Source organism: Ovis aries, chromosome 6, assembly GCF_016772045.2.
Source record: "Ovis aries strain OAR_USU_Benz2616 breed Rambouillet chromosome 6, ARS-UI_Ramb_v3.0, whole genome shotgun sequence".
NCBI lineage: Eukaryota > Metazoa > Chordata > Mammalia > Artiodactyla > Bovidae > Ovis > Ovis aries.
The window spans coordinates 86,819,550-86,841,771 of record NC_056059.1 but is presented as its reverse complement, the minus strand read 5'-3'; the positions used below and the strand labels follow the sequence as shown (position 1 = coordinate 86,841,771).

Below are 22,222 nucleotides of genomic sequence, written 5' to 3'. Positions count from 1 at the left end.
ACATATATATAAAAAACTGAATCACTTTGCTGTATATCTGAATGTAACACAACATTACAATTCAACTATATTTCAACAACAACAAAAATTCTTTAAAAAGTAAATGAAAAGGAAAGCCGTACTGGAATAAAGTGTTTACAGCAAATACAAAAAAATTTGTAAATGCCTCCACTCTAATTTGAGATTGAGCTCAAAGGAAAAAATACTAAGAACCAGATTCTGTAGGTAAACAGGCATTTTCACACTGTTAGAGGGAAGGCAAAGTGGCAAAATGTAAGAATGCATATACAAATATACTCATTTATAATCAGGAAGAAAATCGGCAAGTTATAAGGAAAACAAAATATTCCAGGTAGGTTTATTCTTTTCTGTTTCAATCTCTTCCAACATTACCTCTACATCTGGACCAGACCTGTTCCTTCATTCATTCAGTAAATATTCACTAAGAGTACTCCACATGGCAGGCACTCGCACGGAGCAGTAAGATCAGAACACTTTTTCTTTTTTTTTTTTTAAGATCACTTTCTCAAGGAAGCAAACTGCAGCCATGAAATTAACAGACCCTTGCTCCTAGGAAAGGAACGCTATGACAAATCTGTGAGAAGTGAAAGTCACATCCAACTCTGTAGAGTCCATGGAATCCTCCAGGCCAGAATACTGGAGTGGGTAGCTTTTCCCTTCTCCAGGGGATCTTCCCAGAACAGAGATCGAACCCAGGTCTCCCGCATTGCAGGCGGATACTTTACCAGCTGAGCCACAAGTGACAAACCTAGATAGCTTTTTAAAAAGCAGAGACATCACTTTGCTGACAAAAGTCCAGATAGTCAAAGCTATGGTTTTTTCCAGGAGTCATGTATATCACATCTGTAGATGTGAGAGCTGAACCATAAAGGAGGCCGAGCACCAACAATCTGCGGTGCTGGAAGACTCTTAAGAGTCCCTTGGATTGTAAGGATATCAAACCAGTCAATCCAAAAGGAAATCAACCCTGAATATTCATTGGAAGGGCTGATGTTGAAGCTGAAGCTCCAATACTTTGGCTATCTGATGCGAAGAGCCAACTCGTTGGGAAAGATCCTGATTCTGGGCAAGACTGAAGGCAAATGAAAAGGGGGCGGCCAAGGATGAAATGGTTAGATAGCATTATTGACTCAATGGACATGAATTTCAGCAAACTCCAGGAGATAGTGGAGGACAGTGGAGCCTGGCATGCTGCAGTCCATGGGGTCTCAAAGAACTGGACACAACTTAGAGACTAACCTTGATTTCCAAATACGGAATATAAGCTTTCATTTAACACATTCACATTTGATTATAGCACAATTCTTTTCTAGCCAGACAATTTTCCATCTTTATATATTAAAACTTAAAGGGAGATAGTTTATAGCTTGAATTTTAAGCCATGCAACACTTTAAAACATAGTTAAGGAGTCATTAAAATCTTCAATCCAATACCAAAGAAAGACAATGCCAAAGAATTGCACTCATCTCACACGCTAGTAAAGTAATGCTCAGAATCCTCCAAGCCAGGCTTCAGCAATATATGAACTGTGAACTTCCAGATGTTCAAGCTAGTTTTAGAAAAGGCAGAGGAACCAGAGATCAAATTGCCAACATCTGCTGGATCATGGAAAAAGCAAGAGAGTTCCAGAAAAAAAAACATCTATTTCTGCTTTATTCACTATGCCAAAGCCTTTGACTGTATGGATCACAATAAACTGTGGAAAATTCTGAAAGAGATGGGAATACCAGACCACCTGACCTGCCTCTTGAGAAATCTGTATGCAGGTCAGGAGGCAAGGGTTAGAACTGGACATGGAACAACATGGTTCCAAATAGGAAGAGGAGTACATCAAGGCTGTATATTGTCACCCTGCTTATTTAACTTCTATGCAGAGTACATCATGAGAAACACTGGGCTGGATGAAGCACAAACTGGAATCAAGATTGCCAGGAGAAATATCAATAACCTCAGATATGCAGATGACACCACCCTTATGGCAGAAAGTGAAGAGGAACTAAAGAGCCTCTTGATGAAAGTGAAACAGGAGAGTGAAAAAGTTGGCTTCAAGCCCAACATTCAGAAAACAGATCATGCATGGCATCTGGTCCCATCACTTCATGGGAAATAGATGGGAAACAGTGGAAACAGTGTCAGACTTTATTTTGGGGGGCTCCAAAATCACTGCAGATGGTGATTGCAGCCATGAAATTAAAAGACGCTTACTCCTTGGAAGGAAAGTTATGGATTAAAAAAAAAAAGGCGCTTTCTCCTTGGAAGCAAAGTTATGACCAACCTAGACAGCATATTAAAAAGCAGAGACATTACTTTGTCAACAAAGGTCCATCTAGTCAAGGCTATGGTTTTTCCAGTAGTCATGTATGGATGTGAGAATTGGACTATAAAGAAAGATGAGCACAGAAGAATTGATGCTTTTGAACTGTGGTGTTGGAGAAGATTCTTGAGAGTCCCTTGGACTGCAAGGAGATCCAACCAGTCCATCCTAAAGGAGATCAGTCCTGGGTGTTCATTGGAAGGACTCATGCTGAAGCTGAAACTCCAGTACTGTGGCCACCTCATGCGAAGAGTTGACTCATTGGAAAAGACCCTGAAGATGGGAAAGATTGGGGCAGGAGGAGAAGGGGACTACAGAGGATGAGATGGCTGGATGGCATCACCGACTTGATGGAAGTGAGTTTGAGTGAACTCTGGGAGTTGGTGATGGACAGGGAGGCCTGGCGTGCTGCGATTCATGGGGTTGCAAAGAGTCGGACACGACTGAGTGACTGAAGTGAACAGAAAATCTTCAAAGATATACTAAATAGTTCCTGGAACCACAATATCAAACAGCCCTGGCTATCTGTACATATGATATCAAGATTCTAGGTCACTGATACATTCTTAAAACATAGGACAGGAACAGGAACGTCGCTCAGTGGTGTCCCACTGAATATATAAATTAGTCTGAATGCTCTGGGATTGCCTGTGTTGGGCTTCCCAGGTGGTACCAGCAGGTAAAAAAAAAATACCTGCCAATGCAGGAGACCTAAGAGACATGGCTTCAATCCCTGGGTGGGGAAGATTCCCTGGAGGAGGAAGTGGCAACCCACTCTAGGATTCTTGCCTGGAGAGTCCCATGGACAGAGGAGCCTACAGTCCACAGGGTCGCAGAAAGTCAGACATGACTGAGTGACTAAGCACAGTACACCAACATATGAATCCAGCAGGTCACAAACAGCGACGGACAATCTTCCCATCAACCAAACAATAAAGCATTTATTTAACCCTGAACAGGAGATTTGGCCTGATTACAACATAGCAGCACAAATAGAACATCTATGTCAACAAGCAGAGTACCTTGGTCAACATTCCTTCCAAGGTCCTTCTCTTCAGGTGGAGGATATAGGGAGCAAAGTCCAAAGCAACTAAAACTTTGGCCCAGGAGAGAAAAATCTGTACACACTGGTTACCCTTGAGTTTCCCATATCTACCAGTCTGAGGAGGTATTAACACTTACTTCAGAAATAAGAACTGTGGATGGGCAGGAAAACCTGTACTTCTATGAAGTTACACCTGTTTGCAGGTAAACACTCTTGAGTCTTCAACATGACAGCTGCTCATTGTTCATAAGCAATACATTTACTATGAAAACCAGCACAATTTATAGAGAACTATGCTCAGTCGCTCAGTTGTGTCAAACCCTTTGTGACCCCACGGACTGTAGCCTGCCAGGCCAGGCTCCCCTGTCCATGGGATTCTCCAGGTAAGAATACTGGAGTGGGCTGCCATTTCCTTCTCCAATAAATAAAAGTAATTTAAATTATTGCTTACTCATGTTTTCACATTTGGGTCTTTACTAAGTAAACATATTAGCTTAGAACATAAAGGCAATATTAAGTCATTGGCAAGACATACAAACTTTGAACTTTTTTCTCATAAACATACTACTTATAAACTGTATTCGACTATTTTCTCATGTGAGTGCACTTGTGAATAACAGCATATATTTGTAAAATAGTTGTGAGGGGCTGGGGTACAGTCTGTGGCCGTAAAACAGAATTAACAGGATTATGTAAAGTTTAAATTCAAAATAATGATCTGAATAATACCTATGTTCTAGCTGTTTACACAGCTCGAATTTTCCACACTATGATTGAAAGCAAATGAGATTCATTTTTCAAAGTTAGTAGTTACATTCCTTTAAAGTATATTTACTCAGCTCCTAAGACAAAGACTGATTTGTCATGCTCAGTGTCCCTGTTATATAATGTGGAAAAATTATTACTACTTAAAGCTCAACATTCAGAAAACTAAGATCATGGCATCTGGTCCCATCACTTCATGGCAAATAGATGGGGAAATAGTGGAAACAGTGTCAGACTTTATTTTTTGGGGCTCCAAAATCACTGCAGATGGTGACTGCAGTCATGAAATTAAAAGACACTCACTCCTTGGAAGGAAACTTATGACCAACCTAGATAGCATATTGAAAAGCAGAGACATTACTTTGCCAACAAAGGTCCACCTAGTCAAGGCTATGGTTTTTCCAGTAGTCATGTATGGATGTGAGATTTGGACTGTGAAGAACGCTGAGCGCCAAAGAATTGATGCTTTTGAACTTCGGTGTTGGAGAAGACTCTTGAGAGTCCCTTGGACTGCAAGGAGATCCAATCAGTCCATCCTAAAGGAGATCAGTCCTGGGTGTTCACTGGAAGGACTCATGCTGAAGCTGAAACTCCAGTACTGTGGCCACCTCATGCGAAGAGTTGACTCATTGGAAAAGATCCTGATGCTGGGAGGGATCGGGGGCAGGACGAGAAGGGGATGACAGAGAATGAGATGGCTGGATGGCATCACTGACTCGATGGACACGAGTCTGAGTGAACTCTGGGAGTTGGTGATGGACAGGGAGGTCTGGTATGCTGTGATTCATGGGGTCACAAAGAGTCAGACACGACTGAGCGACTGAACTGAACTGGACTGAAGTTACTATCATTTATTGGATTTATTTTTTCTGTTAGGTGCTTCATACATAAATATTATAGCAAGTCCTCACAAGACTCCTGCAAAGCAGATATTGATATGCCTTCTTACATTCAAGGAAGCCAGGCGGAGCCACGTAACTGGTCTAAGACCACACAATTAACAAGTGGCAGATCTGGGATTTCCAGCTGCTTCTAGAATGCCCCTAAAGTCCATGTTTTCTTCTATACTTTGCAACTTCAGCACTTCACCCCAAGGATCACAGGGAAAATAAAAGGAAATAAAAGCAAAAACAAAGTAACACAGGCAAGGTACTCTTGAAATTTCCTAAACATCAATTTCAACAAAGTTAAGATTTGAAGAACAGAAAAATGTTATCAGCTTTCATACTTTACACCTTAATGTTTTACAAACTATATATTCTACTTGCTGCTAAGTAGCTTCAGTCATGTCCGACTCTGTGCGACCCCATAGACGGCAGCCCACCAGGCTCCCCCATCCCTGGGATTCTCTAGCAAGAATACTGGAGTGGGTTGCCATTTCCTTCTCCAATGCATGACTTAGTCGACCCTTATATAGCTAGTTTAGGTTTTTAACAAGTGGGCCTTTTTTCTTTCCCTCTTTTCTTTTGGCCATGGAGTGTGGCTTGTGAGATCTTATTTTGAGGATCAGGAATTGAATCCAGGTCCCAGCAGTGAAAGTACCAAGTTCTAATCACTGGACCACCAGGGAATTCCCAAGTGAGCATTTTTTGAAAAGCTCCAGAATGGATCTTTCTGCTTGTGCTGGCAAAGGGTCAACCGAATTCTTCCTGACTTTCGTGAAGGATGTCACTTGCTTACTGTACCACCCTGGGAACTGAAAAAACCACCTTGCCAAGTTTCTGCCACATTTACTGACTCAGGTGAACATGTTAAGAGTACCTCATACATTCAGAAGTGTGAGAAGATAAATGAAGGGGGGAACTATTTTCTAAAATGACTCATTTCAGAACATCTTTAAACAAGAAACTTCAATGCATAATTTTAAGTCTTAAAAAATAATTAATAAATTATAAAAATAATTAATATCCATGAAACCATTGCTCAGCTGGAGAAATAGACCAGTGTCTTACATTTACATGTGCCTTCTTTCTTCTGATAACTTCCCCGATTGCTTTGTTTAAAGAATCAATCTGCAATGCAGGAGACCCTGGTTCCCGCTGGAGAAGGAATAGGCTACCTACTCCAGTATTCTCGGGCTTCCCTTGTGGCTCAGCTGGTAAAGCATCTGCCTGCAATGACCTGGGTTGGGAAGATTCCTTGGAGAAGGGAAAGGCTATCCACTCCAGTATTCTGGCCTGGACACAACTGAGCGACTTTCACTTTTCTCTTTTGAATTTCTGAATTTCTGCCTCCCCTTTTGAAACAACTACTTCTGAATTTTGTGTAAACCATTCAGTTCAGTTCAGCTCAGTCCCTCAGTCGTGTCCGACTCTTTGCGACCCCATGAATCGCAGCATGCCAGGCCTCCCTGTCCATCACCATCTCCCGGAGTTCACTCAGACTCACGTCCATTGAGTCCGTGATGCCATCCAGCCATCTCATCCTCTGTTGTCCCCTTCTCCTCCTGCCCCCAATCCCTCCCAGCATCAGAGTCTTTTCCAATGAGTCAACTCTTCACATGAGGTGGCCAAAGTATTGGAGTTTCAGCTTTAGCATCATTCCTTCCAAAGAAATCCCAGGGCTGATCTCCTTCAGAATAGACTGGTTGGATATCCTTGCAGTCCAAGGGACTCTCAAGAGTCTTCCCCAACACCACAACTCAAAAGCATCAATTCTTCGGCACTCAGCCTTTTTCACAGTCCAACTCTCACATCAATACATGACTACTGGAAAACCATAGCCTTGACTAGACGGACCTTTCTTGGCAAAGTAATGTCTCTGCTTTTCAATATGCTATCTAGGTTGGTCATAACTTTTCTTCCAAGGAGTAAGCGTCTTTTAATTTCATGGCTGCAGTCACCATCTGCAGTGATTTTGGAGCCCCCAAAAATAAAGTCTGCCACTATTTCCACTGTTTCCCCATCTATTTGCCATGAAGTAATGGGACCAGATGCCATGATCTTCGTTTTCTGAATGTTGAGCTTTAAGCCAACTTTTTCATTCTCCTCTTTCACTTTCATCAAGAGGCTTTTGAGTTCCTCTTCACTTTCTGCCATAAGGGTGGTGTCATCTGCATATCTGAGGTTATTGATATTTCTCCCGGCAATCTTGATTCCAGTTTGTGTTTTTTCCAGTCCAGCGTTTCTCTTGATGTACTCTGCATATAAGTTAAATAAGCAGAGTGACAATATACAGCCTTGACATACTCCTTTTCCTATTTGGAACCAGTCTGTTGTTCCATGTCCAGTTCTAACTGTTGCTTCCTGACCTGCATACAGATTTCTCAAGAGGCGGTCAGGTGGTCTGGTATTCCCATCTCTTTCAGAATGTTCCACAGTTTATTGTGATCCACACAGTCAAAGGCTTTGGCATAGTCAATAAAGCAGAAATAGATGTTTTTCTGGAACTCTCTTGCTTTTTCGATGGTCCAGCAGATGTTGGCAATTTGATCTCTGGTTCCTCTGCCTTTTCTAAAATCAGCTTGAACATCTGGAAGTTCACGGTTCACATATTGCTGAAGCCTGGCTTGGAGAATTTTGAGCACTACTTTACTAGCATGTGAGATGAGTGCAATCGTGCAGTAGTTTGAGCATACTTTGGCATTGCCTTTCTTTGGGATTGGAATGAAAACTGACCTTTTCCAGTCCTGCGGCCACTGCTGAGTTTTCCACATTTGCTGGCATATTGAGCGCAGCACTTTCACAGCATCATCTTTCAGGATTTGAAATAGCTCAATAGGAATTCCATCACCTCCACTAGTTTTGTCCGAAACCATTACCTTATTTTAAAACTATTCTTACAAATAATAGATGCCTAAACAATATCTTGGGGTTCCCAGGTAGCTCAAATGGTAAAGAATCTGCCTGCAATGTGGGAGACCTGGGTTCGATCCCTGGGTCAGGAAGATCCCCTGGAGAAGGGAATGGCTCCACTCCAATATTTTGGACTGGAGAATTCCACGGACGGAGGAGCCTGGCAGGCTATACAGTCCATGGGATCACAAAAAGTTGGACACGACTGAGTAACTAACACTTTCTTTAAAGTAGTATTTCAGCTTCAGTTTTTTAACTTCAGCAAAAAGGGCTTCCTACTATATATAATCTAAGCCTTTCACTCAATATTGCATTTTCTAAGATTTCTCTGGTGGCTCAGACCATAAGGAATCTGCCTCCAGTGTCAGAGACTGGGGTTTTATCCCTGGGTCAGAAAGATCCCCTGGAGAGGGAATGGCAACCCACTCCAGTATTCTTGCCTGGAGAATTCCAGGAACAGAGGAACCTTACAGGCTACAGTCCATGGGGTTGCAAAGAGTTGGACATGACTGAATGACTAACACACTTTCACTCAAAACTGCATTTTCTAACATGTATCCATATCGTAGTGTGTAGCTGTACTTTACCTTTCGGGCTGCTGATTATAAGGTAATAGTCCATCCTATAAATAAACAATTTTTTACCCATTTTCACGCTGGTGAGCATTTGGCTTATTTCTAATAAATTTTCATTTTTAAATGATATTATTTAGATGCTTTTCAGAAATAGATTTCTGGTAGGTATGCCAATTCTTCTCCAACAGCTTTGAAGGTAAGAGATCACTTCACTTATTCTTTTTATGGTTAGCTGACTACTCCTATTACGGAGTTCCTATTCTACACACAATAGCGCTTCTTTAAATTAGTCAACTTGTGCAACTAAATCAGTTTGTAAAGCTCACAAGTTCTGTTTCCCAAGGCTTCCTGGGTCATGGTTTTACAATTTAAGAAGAAATGTCTTACCCTCCTTCAAATTTCACTAATTGCTGTTAGCACAAAAGTGTTTCCTCAATGAATTATTATCATGATGACACGTGGGAAAGACTAGACGTTCCTGCTAAATTATAAGATTATCCAATTGAATGATCATGACTTTGTCACATGCTCCCATCCTCCCTCCACTTCCTTCCCTCTCCCAGACAAAGCTCCGTTATATCTACCACTAATGTTGAGATTGTTGCAAGTTTAGGTTTACGCATTTGGCAAGCTCAGTACTACTTGGTTAGATATTAGCCAAGAATGATATTATATACAATGAATATGCCTGAGAAGCTGAGTCATGACTGCCAGACTATGGCTGCCAAACACCACCAGGAATAATATTACAATGCACATTTTTCTTGTTAAAATTAACCAACATAAGACAAAAATAACTCCTGCCTTAATAACTTAAGTGGATTTCATGGCTAAGTGGCAGGAGGTAATAATTTACAGATATAAAGCTACCAACTGCTTAGTAGGCCATTTTGAGAATTTTATCCTCCTCCTATCTCAATTTATTTAGGTATTAAAAAGGAAATAAATAACTAGCTTCACGAAGACCACAGGCTTTGTAAGAACTTGGCCTGTTTTGCACACCATTACACAGTTGCTTAAAATAGTACCTTCCCAATACCAGACTCTCAGTAGATACTTACTGGTATAGATATGAAACTTTAAAGTACTCTATATTATTGCAATGGTATATTTCCACCCCCGTGTTTCACTTCAATCATGAAAACCCCAAGTTCTACAAAATCAAGCTATATTTATGCCCCAAAAGATACTTCATTCTAACACAGGCTTTATTTGTTTATACATAACAAATTCAGTCATTGAACAAGTATTGTTCAGTCGCTCAGTTGTGCCGACTCTGTGACCACAAGGACTGCAGCATGCCAGGCTTCCCTGTCCTTCACTATCTCCTGGAGTTTGGTCAAACTCATATCCATTGAGTCGATGATGCCATACAATGTATAAGGTATTATGTGCTAGTCACTATGGATATGAAGAAAGAACAAAGGCAATGGACAAGAAACAGAAAATTATGGGTGTTTAAGGAATTCCGAAGCCCCTGTCACACATGTGGCTAATTCAGTGTTACTTATACATATAACTGTTTTTTCTATCACACTGGTATCTTGTGAATTTCATATTCATTCTTTTTTTTTTTTTTTTTAGCAAATAGGGCTTTGCTGGGCAGAACAAGAAACTTGAGGGCCACCGCTGCCTAAGGAGAAGCCTCCAGTTTAGAATGTGATTCCAGTTATGGGAGACAGCATGTGAACTCAAGTCAGAACACCCACAGTGAATCCTAGTCCACCACTTAGAAGCTGAGTAACCTTGGCAAAGTATTTGTTTCGGCGCCTGTTTCTTCACTGACAAAATGGGGATACTCCTATTAACTACTTCAGAGTTAGATGAAATAATGTAAGTAAAATACTCAGCATGGCACTTTGCACAAAGCAGACAGTCAGTACATGGCAGCCATTATCATCATTTTGACAAGTGATTTTGCCTTTGAGAGTTCTGGTAAAAAAGAAAAGAGGAAGGGGATATATGTATATACATAGCTGATTCACGCTATTATACAACAGAAACTAACACAGCACTGTAAAGCAATTATACTCTGATATAAATAAAAACCTATCATCCCATGAAATAAAAGTCAGTAAGGATCAATGTTCAAGGGACTAAGGTAGAGGAAAGTAAAAAGCTGATCTGAGCAAAGGGTATACTGGGGTATCTCTTAAGCCTTGAGGAAGGAAGAGGAGAGGGGTCAGAGTTTTACCAAACCTTCACATCCAGTGACTGCATCTCCTAAGTTCATAAAAAAAAGGCAGGGGAAGCAGATAAATGTCTGTGGAGAGTCCCTAAAAGATTGTATGGTTAGAGAGAGGAACCTCATTTTAAAAGGTAACCCGCTGAACCAATTCATTTCTTCTGCTTCCTATGTGCCACTTGGCACAGTCTGCCAATCTCTCCTTTCCTTATGGATTGTCAGGTTTCAGAACTTCCCACCTCTGCCCCACCATTCACGCCACTCTCCTGACACATGCGGAGTTTCATGTCTACTCCGTATAGAGCAAGTCTAGAACCACACACTTAAGATGTTCTTTGCAAAGAGTAAGATCTTGGCCCAGCAGTGCCTGTTTCCTGATCTGTTATGTTTTAGGAAGACTATGAATTAACTTTGCACAGTTATTCAACTACCTACAGTAGAGGACATGACCATATTGATACGTACCCTCTTAAGTACCACTGTTTTTGTAAATCTAAAAGTGTTTCTTTTCACATAATTTCAAATCAATTCTTTAATGCTTCGGTATACTATTAAATTATTCCCAGAATAAATTTAAAAGCTCATATTTGAGCTACTTTGCACTGTAGAAGACATTATAATGTCAATAAGATTTGCGTAGAAATGTGATAGGTGCGATATTCTGCAAAGTTCATTAAAATGTGATTCTACTTTTATTTATGATGGCTACCAGTTGCCTGTGCAATGACAGAGAAGCAGCATGTCTTTTATGCAATTTGTTTAATTATTTCAGGAATTTTCAAAAATATTAGCTGACAAGGAGTTATCATCATTTCATCCAGTTAATAAGGCTAAACTCTTATCATCATCCACCTAGACTTTTTACTACCTATGACCTACACTAGAAAAATATGTTCTCTTAGCTTCTGAAGGTGGGAGGGAGGTTGAAGTGGGAGGGGCCATATGTATACCTATGGCTGATTCATGTTGATGTATGGCAGAAACCAACACAATATCGTAAAGCAATTATCCTCCACTTAAAAATAAATAAATTTTTAAAAGTCACAAAGGGAAAAGATGTGAGACAAAATACATTCTGGTGAACATGTTTTGAGGCCAATACTATTCTTTCAGTCTGAAAAGCTGCTTTCTTTGTCACCCTTGCTCTGCTGTCTCTCCCACCCAGCAACTTTTTTTACTGCCCTCTCTCCAAAATGGTTTCTTTAAGGCCTTGGTGAGGGAGCACACTGTGAGTAACTACATGAGCTTTGGATACCCAGACTATTCAGAAATGTGAATTCATTCTCTATCTTTCAGTTCTAAAAAAAGCAATATATACAAATATTGAATTATCAAGTTGTGTACCTAAAACTAACATAATATGTCAATAATAGATACCAAGGGAGGATGGGTGGGGAGAGGGTTAGATTGGGGGTTTGGGACTGACATGTACACACTGCCGTATTTATAGCAGATAGTCAACAAAGACCTACTGAGCAGCACAGGGAACTCTGCTCAATATTCTGTAATCATCCAAATGGGAAAAGACTTTGAAAAACAACAGATACACGTATACGTATAACTGAATCACTTTGCTGTACACCAGAAACTAACACAACACTGTTAATCAACTATAACATAAAATAAAAAATGTCAATTATACCTCAGTAAAAACAGAAAACAAAACAAAACAAAACACACACACACACACACACACACACACATTCTAGGGACAGGGCCAGAAATCTCTGTTAACAAGACCTCCAGGTGATTCTGATGTGTGTTGATGTTTGAGATAAGCTCCCCAAAACCAAAAAATCAGTATCTCCAGAATATAACCTTCTAAATCCAAGGTTACTATCAGATTTTATGTAATAGTTTCGATCAGGCACTTAAAGAGATTGAGTCAAACACTCTGATCACAAACCTCTGTTGCACCCATCTATCTCCTTGTATGAATTCTATAGGCACTGCTCCTCCCCATTTTTTCTGTTCAGCTTTCATTGTTAAGTGAGTAGTTTTGTGTATTGGCTCTTCTATCTGATGGAAATTCTAAGAAATACCTCATAAATATAACCCCCCAAACTGGTAAGTACTGATACATGTGAAGTTTTTGCCTGCCTGCCTAGCACATAAAAATATTCTATTCATAGAAATGGTAGCCACTAAGTACTACGACTCGGAGAAGGCAATGGCACCCCACTCCAGTACTCTTGCCTGGAAAATCCCATGGATGGAGGAGCCTGGTGGGCTGCAGTCCATGGGGTTGCTAAGAGTTGGACACGACCGAGCGACTTCACTTTGACTTTTCACTTTCCTGCATTGGAGAAGGAAATGGCAACCCACTCCAGTGTTCTTGCCTGGAGAATCCTGGGGACGGGGGAGCCTAGTGGGCTGCCGTCTATGGGGTCACACAGAGTCGGACACGACTGAGGTGACTTAGCAGCAGCAGCAGCAAGTACCATGACTATCTTGCTAGTCACATCCTTTATTCATAATTGTCTGGGTATGGAGAATAAAAGAAATAATAATAATTGTCTGGGTTATAGAACTACAGTAAAATTTTTGTCATCTAATGAACAGCCTTTTAGGATCCTATAGTATCTAGAATGAAGCTAAGATCAGAACTAAGAGATAAGAAAACTCTGAATGAACGAACCCACTATTATCACTAGCAGAGCAGCCAAAACAAAGTCAAAGGCTCAGAGATTACATCTAATATTCTGAAACTGTTGCTTTGTCCATTAAAAGCCTAACAGGATTTTTTGATAATGCCAGGCCAGAAGAGCAGGTAAAAGAAAAGAAAGTAGGCAGAAAAGAAGGGGAGAAGATGGCTGGGGAGACAACTGCAACAGTCCAGGCAGCAGCGGTGATGAAAGTTTCATCAGGAGGCAAGAGCCAGACAGCTAATTTAGTCATGAGGCAGGAACTGGGACCCAACCCAGTGCCTGAAATGCTCAGGATCCCAGGTCATTTCAACTGTGTGTAGAAAGGACCCATCGGGATTTATTAATAGATACTCTTAAGGACTAAACTGGAAAAGGGCATGGCAACGCACTCTAGTATTGTTACCTGGAAAATCCCATGGATAGAGAAGGCTGGCGGGCTACAGTCCACGGAGTCGCAGAGAATCGGACAGGACTTAGCAACTGAGCAAGGTCAAGAGTTAAACTACAGGTCTCTGGTAGTCACTAAGCTACAAACAATTACACACTGAAGATGCTGCATTTCTGAGGTTTTCCCCCTTTTCTTATGAGTCCTTATAACTGCCATTTGACAAAACAGCATTTAATGGATCAGAAAGTGGCTCCTTGCATTCTGAACACAGTTGGAAAAGAGTTGATGGTCATAGATTTGTGAATTACAAGGCTGTAAAGAAAGGCACTGCTTTACATTGATTATAACAAAAGGCTTCTTTTTAAAAGTCACAAATCAAGCAAAAACCTACTAATGAGGTGAATGCGCCAAACTTTTCAGTTCTCACAGCTGGACCCTTCCCTTCATACCTCTGGATTTGGGGCAGAGGCCTCTATATTTGCAAAACCAGAAAAAGTACTTTTGTCTTTTCAAAGTTTAAAAAGCAAAAGCAGATGAACTGATTAATGTGTATTCAACTCCTAACCAGGTATAATGTTTTCTATAGTACTGTTGAACAATGAAGAAAGGAGAGAGACATAATAATAGAAATATCCATGTTGAATAAACTAAAGTCAATGAATACATACATATACAAATAATGTATATATGCACACTTACATATATAATATATACATATCTTTAAACAGTAAATGTGTGTACGAAACTAGAAACATAAAATTGACTTTCTCCCCTTAAATACACATTCCTGGTTTTATATGTAAATACGAAAGTTCCTTCCCTAAATCATGGACTCTTAAAGTGCCTCTGTGAAAAACAGCTGAATGCTTCTAGAAGCCTCGTCCTCTGTACTTTCCAGGGCTCAACCAAGGCATTCACTGTTACTTATACTCAACTTTAAAGTGGGTAGTCATAGTAACGCTGCCAGTCCTCCCCAAGGCTTTTTCTCCCTTCTTTCTATTCCTTTCCTAGCCCTCCTCCCATCTCAAAACAGCACACACAAATACAGAAAGAAAACCGCTTCTATGAGAGTGTGACTTTTTTTGTACACTGCTGTACTTGAGAGAGAAAAAGGCAGAGATGTGGGCTATTTGCATGGCACTGCCTTAAACACAAATGTATGTGGTGGCTCTGAGAGCTGAAAGAGGAAAAGAGCTGTCAGCAGAAGCTGATAACCATGCAGATGGCAGGGGTGCCTTTTCCTTTTGACTGAGGAAGAAGAAGCCATCTCCTGTCCATTCTGTCCACCCACAAGACAACTCAAAAGTTAAGATGGAAAAGGAAGGCATTAAAAGTGTTATTGGAAAAAAATAATAATAAAATAAAATAAAAATAAAAGTGTTATTGGTGTGCCCTTGGCACAGAAAGCCAAACTCTGGTCACAGGCGTTTGAAACAAGGTATGGGTTTATTTGCAGGATGCCAAGCAAGCAAAATGGGCAGCTCATGCCCACAAGACCTGAACTCCTGGATGGCTTTCAGCAAGAGGAGAGGGTCACAGGATGCATGATCAGCTCAAGAACCTTCTTCTGATTGGCTGATAACATGCTTCTGTTTCAGGAATCTCAACTTTCTGGTTCCAACCAGTCTGGGGTCTACTATGCTTGAGATCTGCATGTGGTGGACATCTTCCACCTGGGTGGGGGTCTTAGTTTCTACAGAACAATTCAAAGGTATGTGTCAGATTGTTATCTATATCCCTTCAGGAGAAACTAGAAATGGAATCCTGTGACTCTACTGTCCTCTTCATTAACCTGTCCTTGGGTTGAGTCTGCTCTTTGGCACTCAGAAAAGGCCTAAGAGTCTAAAGGCTTTTTTTTTTTTACAAACAAGAAATGGGGGACACAGAATGACTTTTGTGCCTGGAAAGGCCCCACAGGGTCCTGCTTGGTTTCAATCCCCCCTGTTCTTTGATACTCTTTAATCCTGAGGGGAACAGTTGTGGGACAAGAAAGAGAATGAAGTCTTCAATAGAGGGTTTAACCATAAGCTCAGCATAAGAATTGTGTTTTAGGGGGACTTGGTTTCAAAAATATTGGGCTGTGGCATGCAAGAAGCTCCTTCTCAGAGAGCTGATGAAAAACTGGAATGAACAGTCATATGCCAAGGGGAGAATGCCCCATGAAATATGAACATACACAGTTGTGTGAATGCCTGCCAAAGTTCTGGAAGAAAACTCACCAAACTCAAAGGTGGTATTCTCTGATAATAAACTATGGTGTTGATGGAAGAAGTCGGGGGACAGGAGGGCTTGAGGGCCCACAAGAGGAAAGTTCACTTCGTGTTCAATGTACTTTTTAATTTTTTTGGTGCTCAATGTACTTTTGCACTATAAAACATTTAAAGAGTAAGAACAGATGCATGCATTGCTTGTAATTTTTATTAAAAAAAAAAGGCATGATAGAATTTTGAGACTTAAAAGCTAGAAGCATAAAAATTTAGCAGATTGTTAGCACACAGAGTCAGAATCTGACACAATCTGACAAGGAACATCAGAAAAGTTTCATATTGCATTTAAGCTCATTGAGTTTTTTTATAGACCATATATCCTGCAAGATTTTACACTGAAACCTTATATATCATGATTCCTGCACAGTTTAGGCTACTTCCTCTGCACACATTTTTGCTATTCTTCATCGGTGTCATTTACAACAAAGCTCCTAATCACAAACGTAAAGGTTAATTTTTTAAATCTCTGAGTACAGTCAAGATTTCTAAAATGAAGAAAAAATAATACCTTAATACACACCCTGTCAAAATTATTGTATACGTATACAATTCTGGCAAATACATTAGCAAGAGTTAAAAATTTGGTGTTCAAGAAGCAAATATTCATTAGGTTGAGGTTGAGTTTGAGTCTAAGTACTTGCCCTGGTAACTGAAGTGAGAAGTCTTTTAAAAACAGTTGGTCTGAGGTTGCTCAAATGAGGAATCAGAAGACCCCAGGTTCTGATATCCAAGTACATTACACAAAACAATACTGCACTGACTCTACAGAGTAGCAACAAGGATATTTTATTAATATCAAGGGTATTCCTTTTTCCAAGTATGTGTATTCTAAAGTATATATTAAAATAACAGGTAAAAATAAAAACAGTACAAAATAAGAACCACTTTAAGATAATGTATAGTTGAATAACCTAAGTATCAGTGATCTTTTACAATATAAACTGTCCCTCAGTGACTGGTCTATAAAAAGTGTTAAGTGGGACACATATTTTCCCAATAATTTTTCTGGGTATTTACACATGTATAAACTATTTCAGAAATTAAGACCAGGAGAACTTTATGTGCGGACAAATTATGCCACATATCTCCTATTGTAAGGTAGAGACCAAGGAATCACAGTTACAAAATTTAAGCTTTAAATTCTCACTGCTGATCTTGATCAAGCTAAGGCCCCAATTTTCTGAAAATACTTTTAAAAAAAGTCAGCCCTTATAAGAGGAAGGAATCCAAATAATCAATTGAAATTCAGGTAATGCCCATAACAGATACTGGCCAATAACTGAAAATTTTTTCTACATTATACCTTCTACCGCAACTGTTACACAGAGTTATAAAGAACTGAGAGGAGGATCTTTATTCTACAATGAGTGGTTAATAAGCAGTATACAAAAATACAGTTTTAGGAAGCAGAAGGCAGTGCTTAAAGAACAAATCAGAAAGCAGATTACTTAGAAAATGAAAACTAGTGTTGAGAATATTCTTACCTTCACCTCCCCTGCTTATAAAAAGACTCATTTCTGACAATATTAGTTATATCAGATACTCCCTTTTGGAGATTAGTGGATTACTGCAACACCCAGAAGAAGATTTTACTAAGACTCTTAGTCAATGGTTAGTGTTGGCCCCCATTCTAGGTAAGTAAAACAGAGAAGCTAACAAAAGACTCCCTCTAGGTGAACCCAATGGACCCTAATTTAGGAAAGAACCATCCAATCACAGTATTGGACGTCTGCTCTTCGGTCAAAGAGCGTTGGACTCGGTAGGCAAAGAACCTGGTCAACTTCATTCCTTCTCTCACACTGTTACTTAGGACAAATCACTTAAACACACTGATTTTCAGCTTCCTCACCTGAAAAAGCGGCATACTGACTTATAGCGATGTGAGGGTTAATCGTGATCATCGCACCACAGGCACACAGAAAATATTCAACTAATGTTAATCTTTTTCTAGGGGACGGATCAGAGGAAGAAAGGGCAATGTCAGGGTTTCTTGGCAATGCAGAACATTAACTGTTTGCTTTGGTGCTAAAAAAAGAAATTTCTAGCTCTGAGACAGACCTGAGACAGACACAGACTGATTCTCTCTTCGCCTTAGGCAAGTCTCCCTTTTCAGAACTCAAACAAGCCAAGTTTTCGGCAATTATTTCATGCCTTGTTTCCTCAGTCACATTTTCACACTCTAAGATCTTGTCGTCTTAAACCAGACTTCACACTCCCGCAAGTCTTGTGTACACACTGCCTACTCTAGGGCCGCGCTCACTAGCAAGGAGCGCCAGACATTTCTGGACCGATCCAGCACAAAGTGGGTCCTCTGCATTCAGAGGGCTCCGGTGACAGTGTTCTTAAAAAGGTGGAGGCCTCTTCCTGTCAAAGGAGATCATCCCAAGAGGTGCCCTCCCCAAGTCACACTTTCCCTTCTCATCACCCCGCGCACAGTTCCTGATTTCTCTTCCCACTGTGGGAGGACGGATCTGTGATATTTACGCGTGTAGACTGAACGCTCGTAAAAAATTCAGTGGTCCAACCGAGGCCACGCGGGCGGCGGCGGCGGCGCAGCAGCCACACCTACTCGGCGGCCGCGGCGCTGGGAGCCCGCAGCCGGCTGACCTGCCCGCGGCCCGGGCTCCGGGCGCCGCCCCCTCCTCGACTCCTCCAGGGACGACTCCCACCCGAAACCCGAGGCTGCGATCCGCGAGCACGTGGGAGGCTGGCAAGGACTAACGCCCGGCCCAGGAGGGGAGGGATGGGGAGGCCGGGAGGGAGCCTGCGGCCTGGGGAGACTCGGAGGTAAACAGTTCGGCGCCCGGACCGCGGCCGTCCTCCCCACCCCCGCCACCCCTGCACCCCGGGACGCGAGCTTCCCGAGAGCCGCCCCCAGCGCCCCTTCCTCCCCACTGGCCCGGCGCCCCGCTCCGCTCCGGAGAGCCAGCGGGAGGCGGAGCTCCGCGCTGCCTGACTGGCCCTTCACGGCCGAGGCCCCCCTTCCCCGCCGGCATCTCCCTTCCCCGCCGGCATCTGCCTTCCCCGCCGCCACTCACGGTGTTTGCCGCCGCCGCCGCCCCCGCTCGGGTAGTTCAGCAGCAGGAAGGGCAGCGGGGAGCCCGGCGACGGCGGGGTCCTCCAGGAGCGCTGCTGCTGCGGCGGCGGGCGCGCTACGAAGCCGGCGCCTCCATCGCCCGGGTAGAGCAGGAAGAAGGGGGCGGCCACCGGAGAGCCGGGCTCCGATTGCCCCGCGGGGGAGGCCAGCGGCGGCCCCGCCTCGTCCTCCCGGTCCGCACCCCCGGCTGGAGCGCGGCGCGGCTCCTCCGGCCGCTGCTTCCCACCCCTCGCCGGCTCCTCGCTACAACTTTCCGCGCCGGCGGTGGGCGGCGGCGAGGTCTCAGCCATGCTGGCTCCTTCCTTCGCCGCCGCCTCGGACTCGCGCCCGGACCTGGGCGGGGGAGCAGAGGGTCACGGCGGGCAGCCGCCGCCCCGTCCCGTCCGCGCCGCCGCCCCCTTTCTCCTTGGGTTACGGGCCGGCGTCCGGGCCCTGCCGCTCCGTCTACGGCCCGCCCCACCGGGGTCCGAGCCAGCTGGAGGGCCGGCCCCGCCCGACGGCGCGGTCTCCCTACCGGCCGCCTCCTCCCGCCCGCCCCTCCCGCCCCGGCCCCGGGCCTGCGGCGCGGCTCCCCTAGGGGGCGACCTCCTTCTCTTCCCAGTGCCCACCTTCCGCCCGGCTCCCGCGGCGCTGAGCTCCCTCCCGACCCGGGGGAGGAGACGGCGCCCGGAGCCCGGTCCTTACCCGCCCCCGGCACGGCCCTCCTAAGCGGTCAGGTGTGTGTACCCCCGGTGCTTGAACGATGGGAGACCCGGCGAAATAGCTGGCGGCGCTTGTGTGTGTAACCGCCCAACTTCATCAGTAGCACGGAGGCACAAAGATCTGGGTTGAAGAAGAGGCGAGAGCTAATTTTAAATAGGAACCTACCCGCTCCCCCCACCCTCTTATTAAACTGTACCGTTTGCCTTGCACACACTATAACTTGAACCGTTCATTCAAGGTTTTGATTTATGAGATTTTTATGTGAGAAACCAGAGGTGGGTGTCCACCTTCCCCCACCTCTATTGTTCGCTGTCATGTGCCCTGTATAAAAATCTTATATTTGCTTTGACTTTAACTCCCTGGTTTTTCGGTGTTCCGGGTGCGCATGAATGCGTGTTAAACCAAACAGCTTAGAATTTATATGACAAGCGTCTATTACAGGTAGACAGTTTTCACTTTCATATCACCCGTGTCTCGCTAGCAATTGGCCACTGTTGCTTTATCTTGAATATCTGAATCAACGATTACTGATCCAGTAATTCCCATAAATAAACATTTCCGTCTTGAATAAAGACAATTTCCAGTTACTATTGCTATTCCTTACGCTAGATTCCGTGAACGTGCCCGAGTATTTCCCAGCTGTTTAGCTTTGTGTTCAGACTGCAAAATGCTGGCATAGAATCCATGTTGACTCGTAATTAAAAATCACTGTTGTGTAACATTTTGTCCACCTGGTTTTCCTTCTTTCTCTGGTCTGCCTTTCCCTCTGTAGTTATCCCTCTCTGAAAGGGAAAGTAAACCTTTCTATTGTTGTTATTCTCTGAAAATCACTCTTAAAATTACAAGAAATTATCGTGAGACTTCTAATACTATCAACAAATCTTTTGAACAAAACATTTTAAAAAGAGGTGTTTATAAGCTAACTTCAGGAAGTTAGTAGTTTTTCAGTTTCTGGCATTTTCCTGACCTGTTGATTCCAGTGCTACTACTGCCTACTTGAATTATTTGTACTGTGAACCTGGATTCCTGTTCTGGAATAGGGTGAAATAATTGTTATTATTAACTATGTATTATTGTTTTCTTAAAACAGCATACAACCTGCAATAATAAAAACAAAATGGGGGAAAGCGTCTTCATCCTATTTGTATCATTTTGGAAATTTGCTGGGCCTTTCCTTTTCAGTCTGAGGGTGGAGTCTTGATAAAAAATAAAATTGCCTTTTAGGAATTATAAACTATAATACCTTGAAGAGAACAACTATAACATTCCAGATATATTATTTTATTACCCATTCTTAACTGCTTTTTTTTTTTTAGTTGAAATATAGTTGATTTACAATGTTGTGCTCATTTCTTCTGTATAACAAAGTGATCCTTAACTGGCTCTCTTACCATGTTTTTGCATGCAGAAATTTATAAGTATCATATTCTTGTCAGGTTCCTTCACAAAGATATTTTGCAGTTTTTCAGTAAAGAATTTAACAATAATATATACCAATCCCATTGTAGGTAGAAGAAAAGAGATCAGACTTTTGAGAAAGGCCAGTTGTAGCCAAGGGAGTCACCAAGCTAACATGTTAAAATGTTATCTAGTCTAAATTACCAGCTTTCTCCTTTCCAGTTAGCCAGGTTACCTTCAGGTGTTAGAAACACTGATATGCTATGGAATCTTGCAGTATATTGAGTCTTTCGTGCCTGTTTACTTTTAAAACAGTTCTATTTATGCTTTATGTCAACAATTACAATGAATTAGCTAAAAGAGTTCACCATGTACATTCTATATAAATGAATATAGAAAATCAGCTGACATATGAGTCCTTTAAAATTTACAGGCAACGCTGTTTATAAGCATTTTCTTTAAAGGTGGATGATATTCAGGTTCCTAGTTTCTTATGCTTTTAGCTTTTGGATCAATATTATAATCACAGCTCTACATAAGGTTTAGTGACATATAGGGCTGAGTTAGCTGGAACATTTAGGGAAGCTCAGGTTATAAAAATGAGGCTAATCTTGATGCTCCTTTCTGAAGTGAACATCTTCCTATACTGTTTTAAAATCCAAGCCACTGTAAGAATCAAGTTCTATTAATTTTGATGTGAAATAAAGCAAAAGGTGTTTTTCAATTTTATTTGCATTGTTTTTAGTTATTCATGTTCTGTTTTCTGAAACCCTTTGGTGATCTTAAGAATGGACACAGAATATATTAAAACTTTTATAAGATCAATGTCATGGATGTTCTTTTCAGTTCAGTTCAGTTCAGTCTCTCAGTCTTGTCCAACTCTGCGACCCCATGAATCGCAGCACGCCAGGCCTCCCTGTCCATCACCAACTCCCGGAGTTCACTCAGACTCACGTCCATCAAGTCAGTGATGCCATCCAGCCATCTCATCCTCAGTTGTCCCCTTCTCCTCCTGCCCCCCA

The 22,222-nt window shown here is 42.2% G+C and overlaps 1 protein-coding gene across 8 annotated transcripts in view; it reads right to left on the bottom strand.

Moving 5' to 3' along the window:
- RUFY3 (RUN and FYVE domain containing 3) overlaps positions 1-20,119 on the bottom strand; it is a 94,461-nt gene extending 74,342 nt beyond the window's left edge. For 3 of the 8 annotated variants that reach the window (XR_003589697.3, XM_015096544.3, XM_027971058.2), the window contains exon 1: positions 19,042-19,548. Coding sequence is in view for 2 of the 8 variants with exons in the window: in XM_015096544.3 (XP_014952030.2) it covers positions 19,042-19,390 (349 nt within the window). In the remaining 6 variants the exon portion in view is untranslated. Of the gene's footprint in view, positions 1-19,041; positions 19,549-19,708; positions 19,745-19,784 lie in introns of those variants that run through there. The other 5 variants (XM_060417171.1, XM_060417172.1, XM_060417176.1 and 2 more) reach the window with 4 other exon arrangements.
- Positions 20,120-22,222: the final 2,103 nt, after the last annotated feature.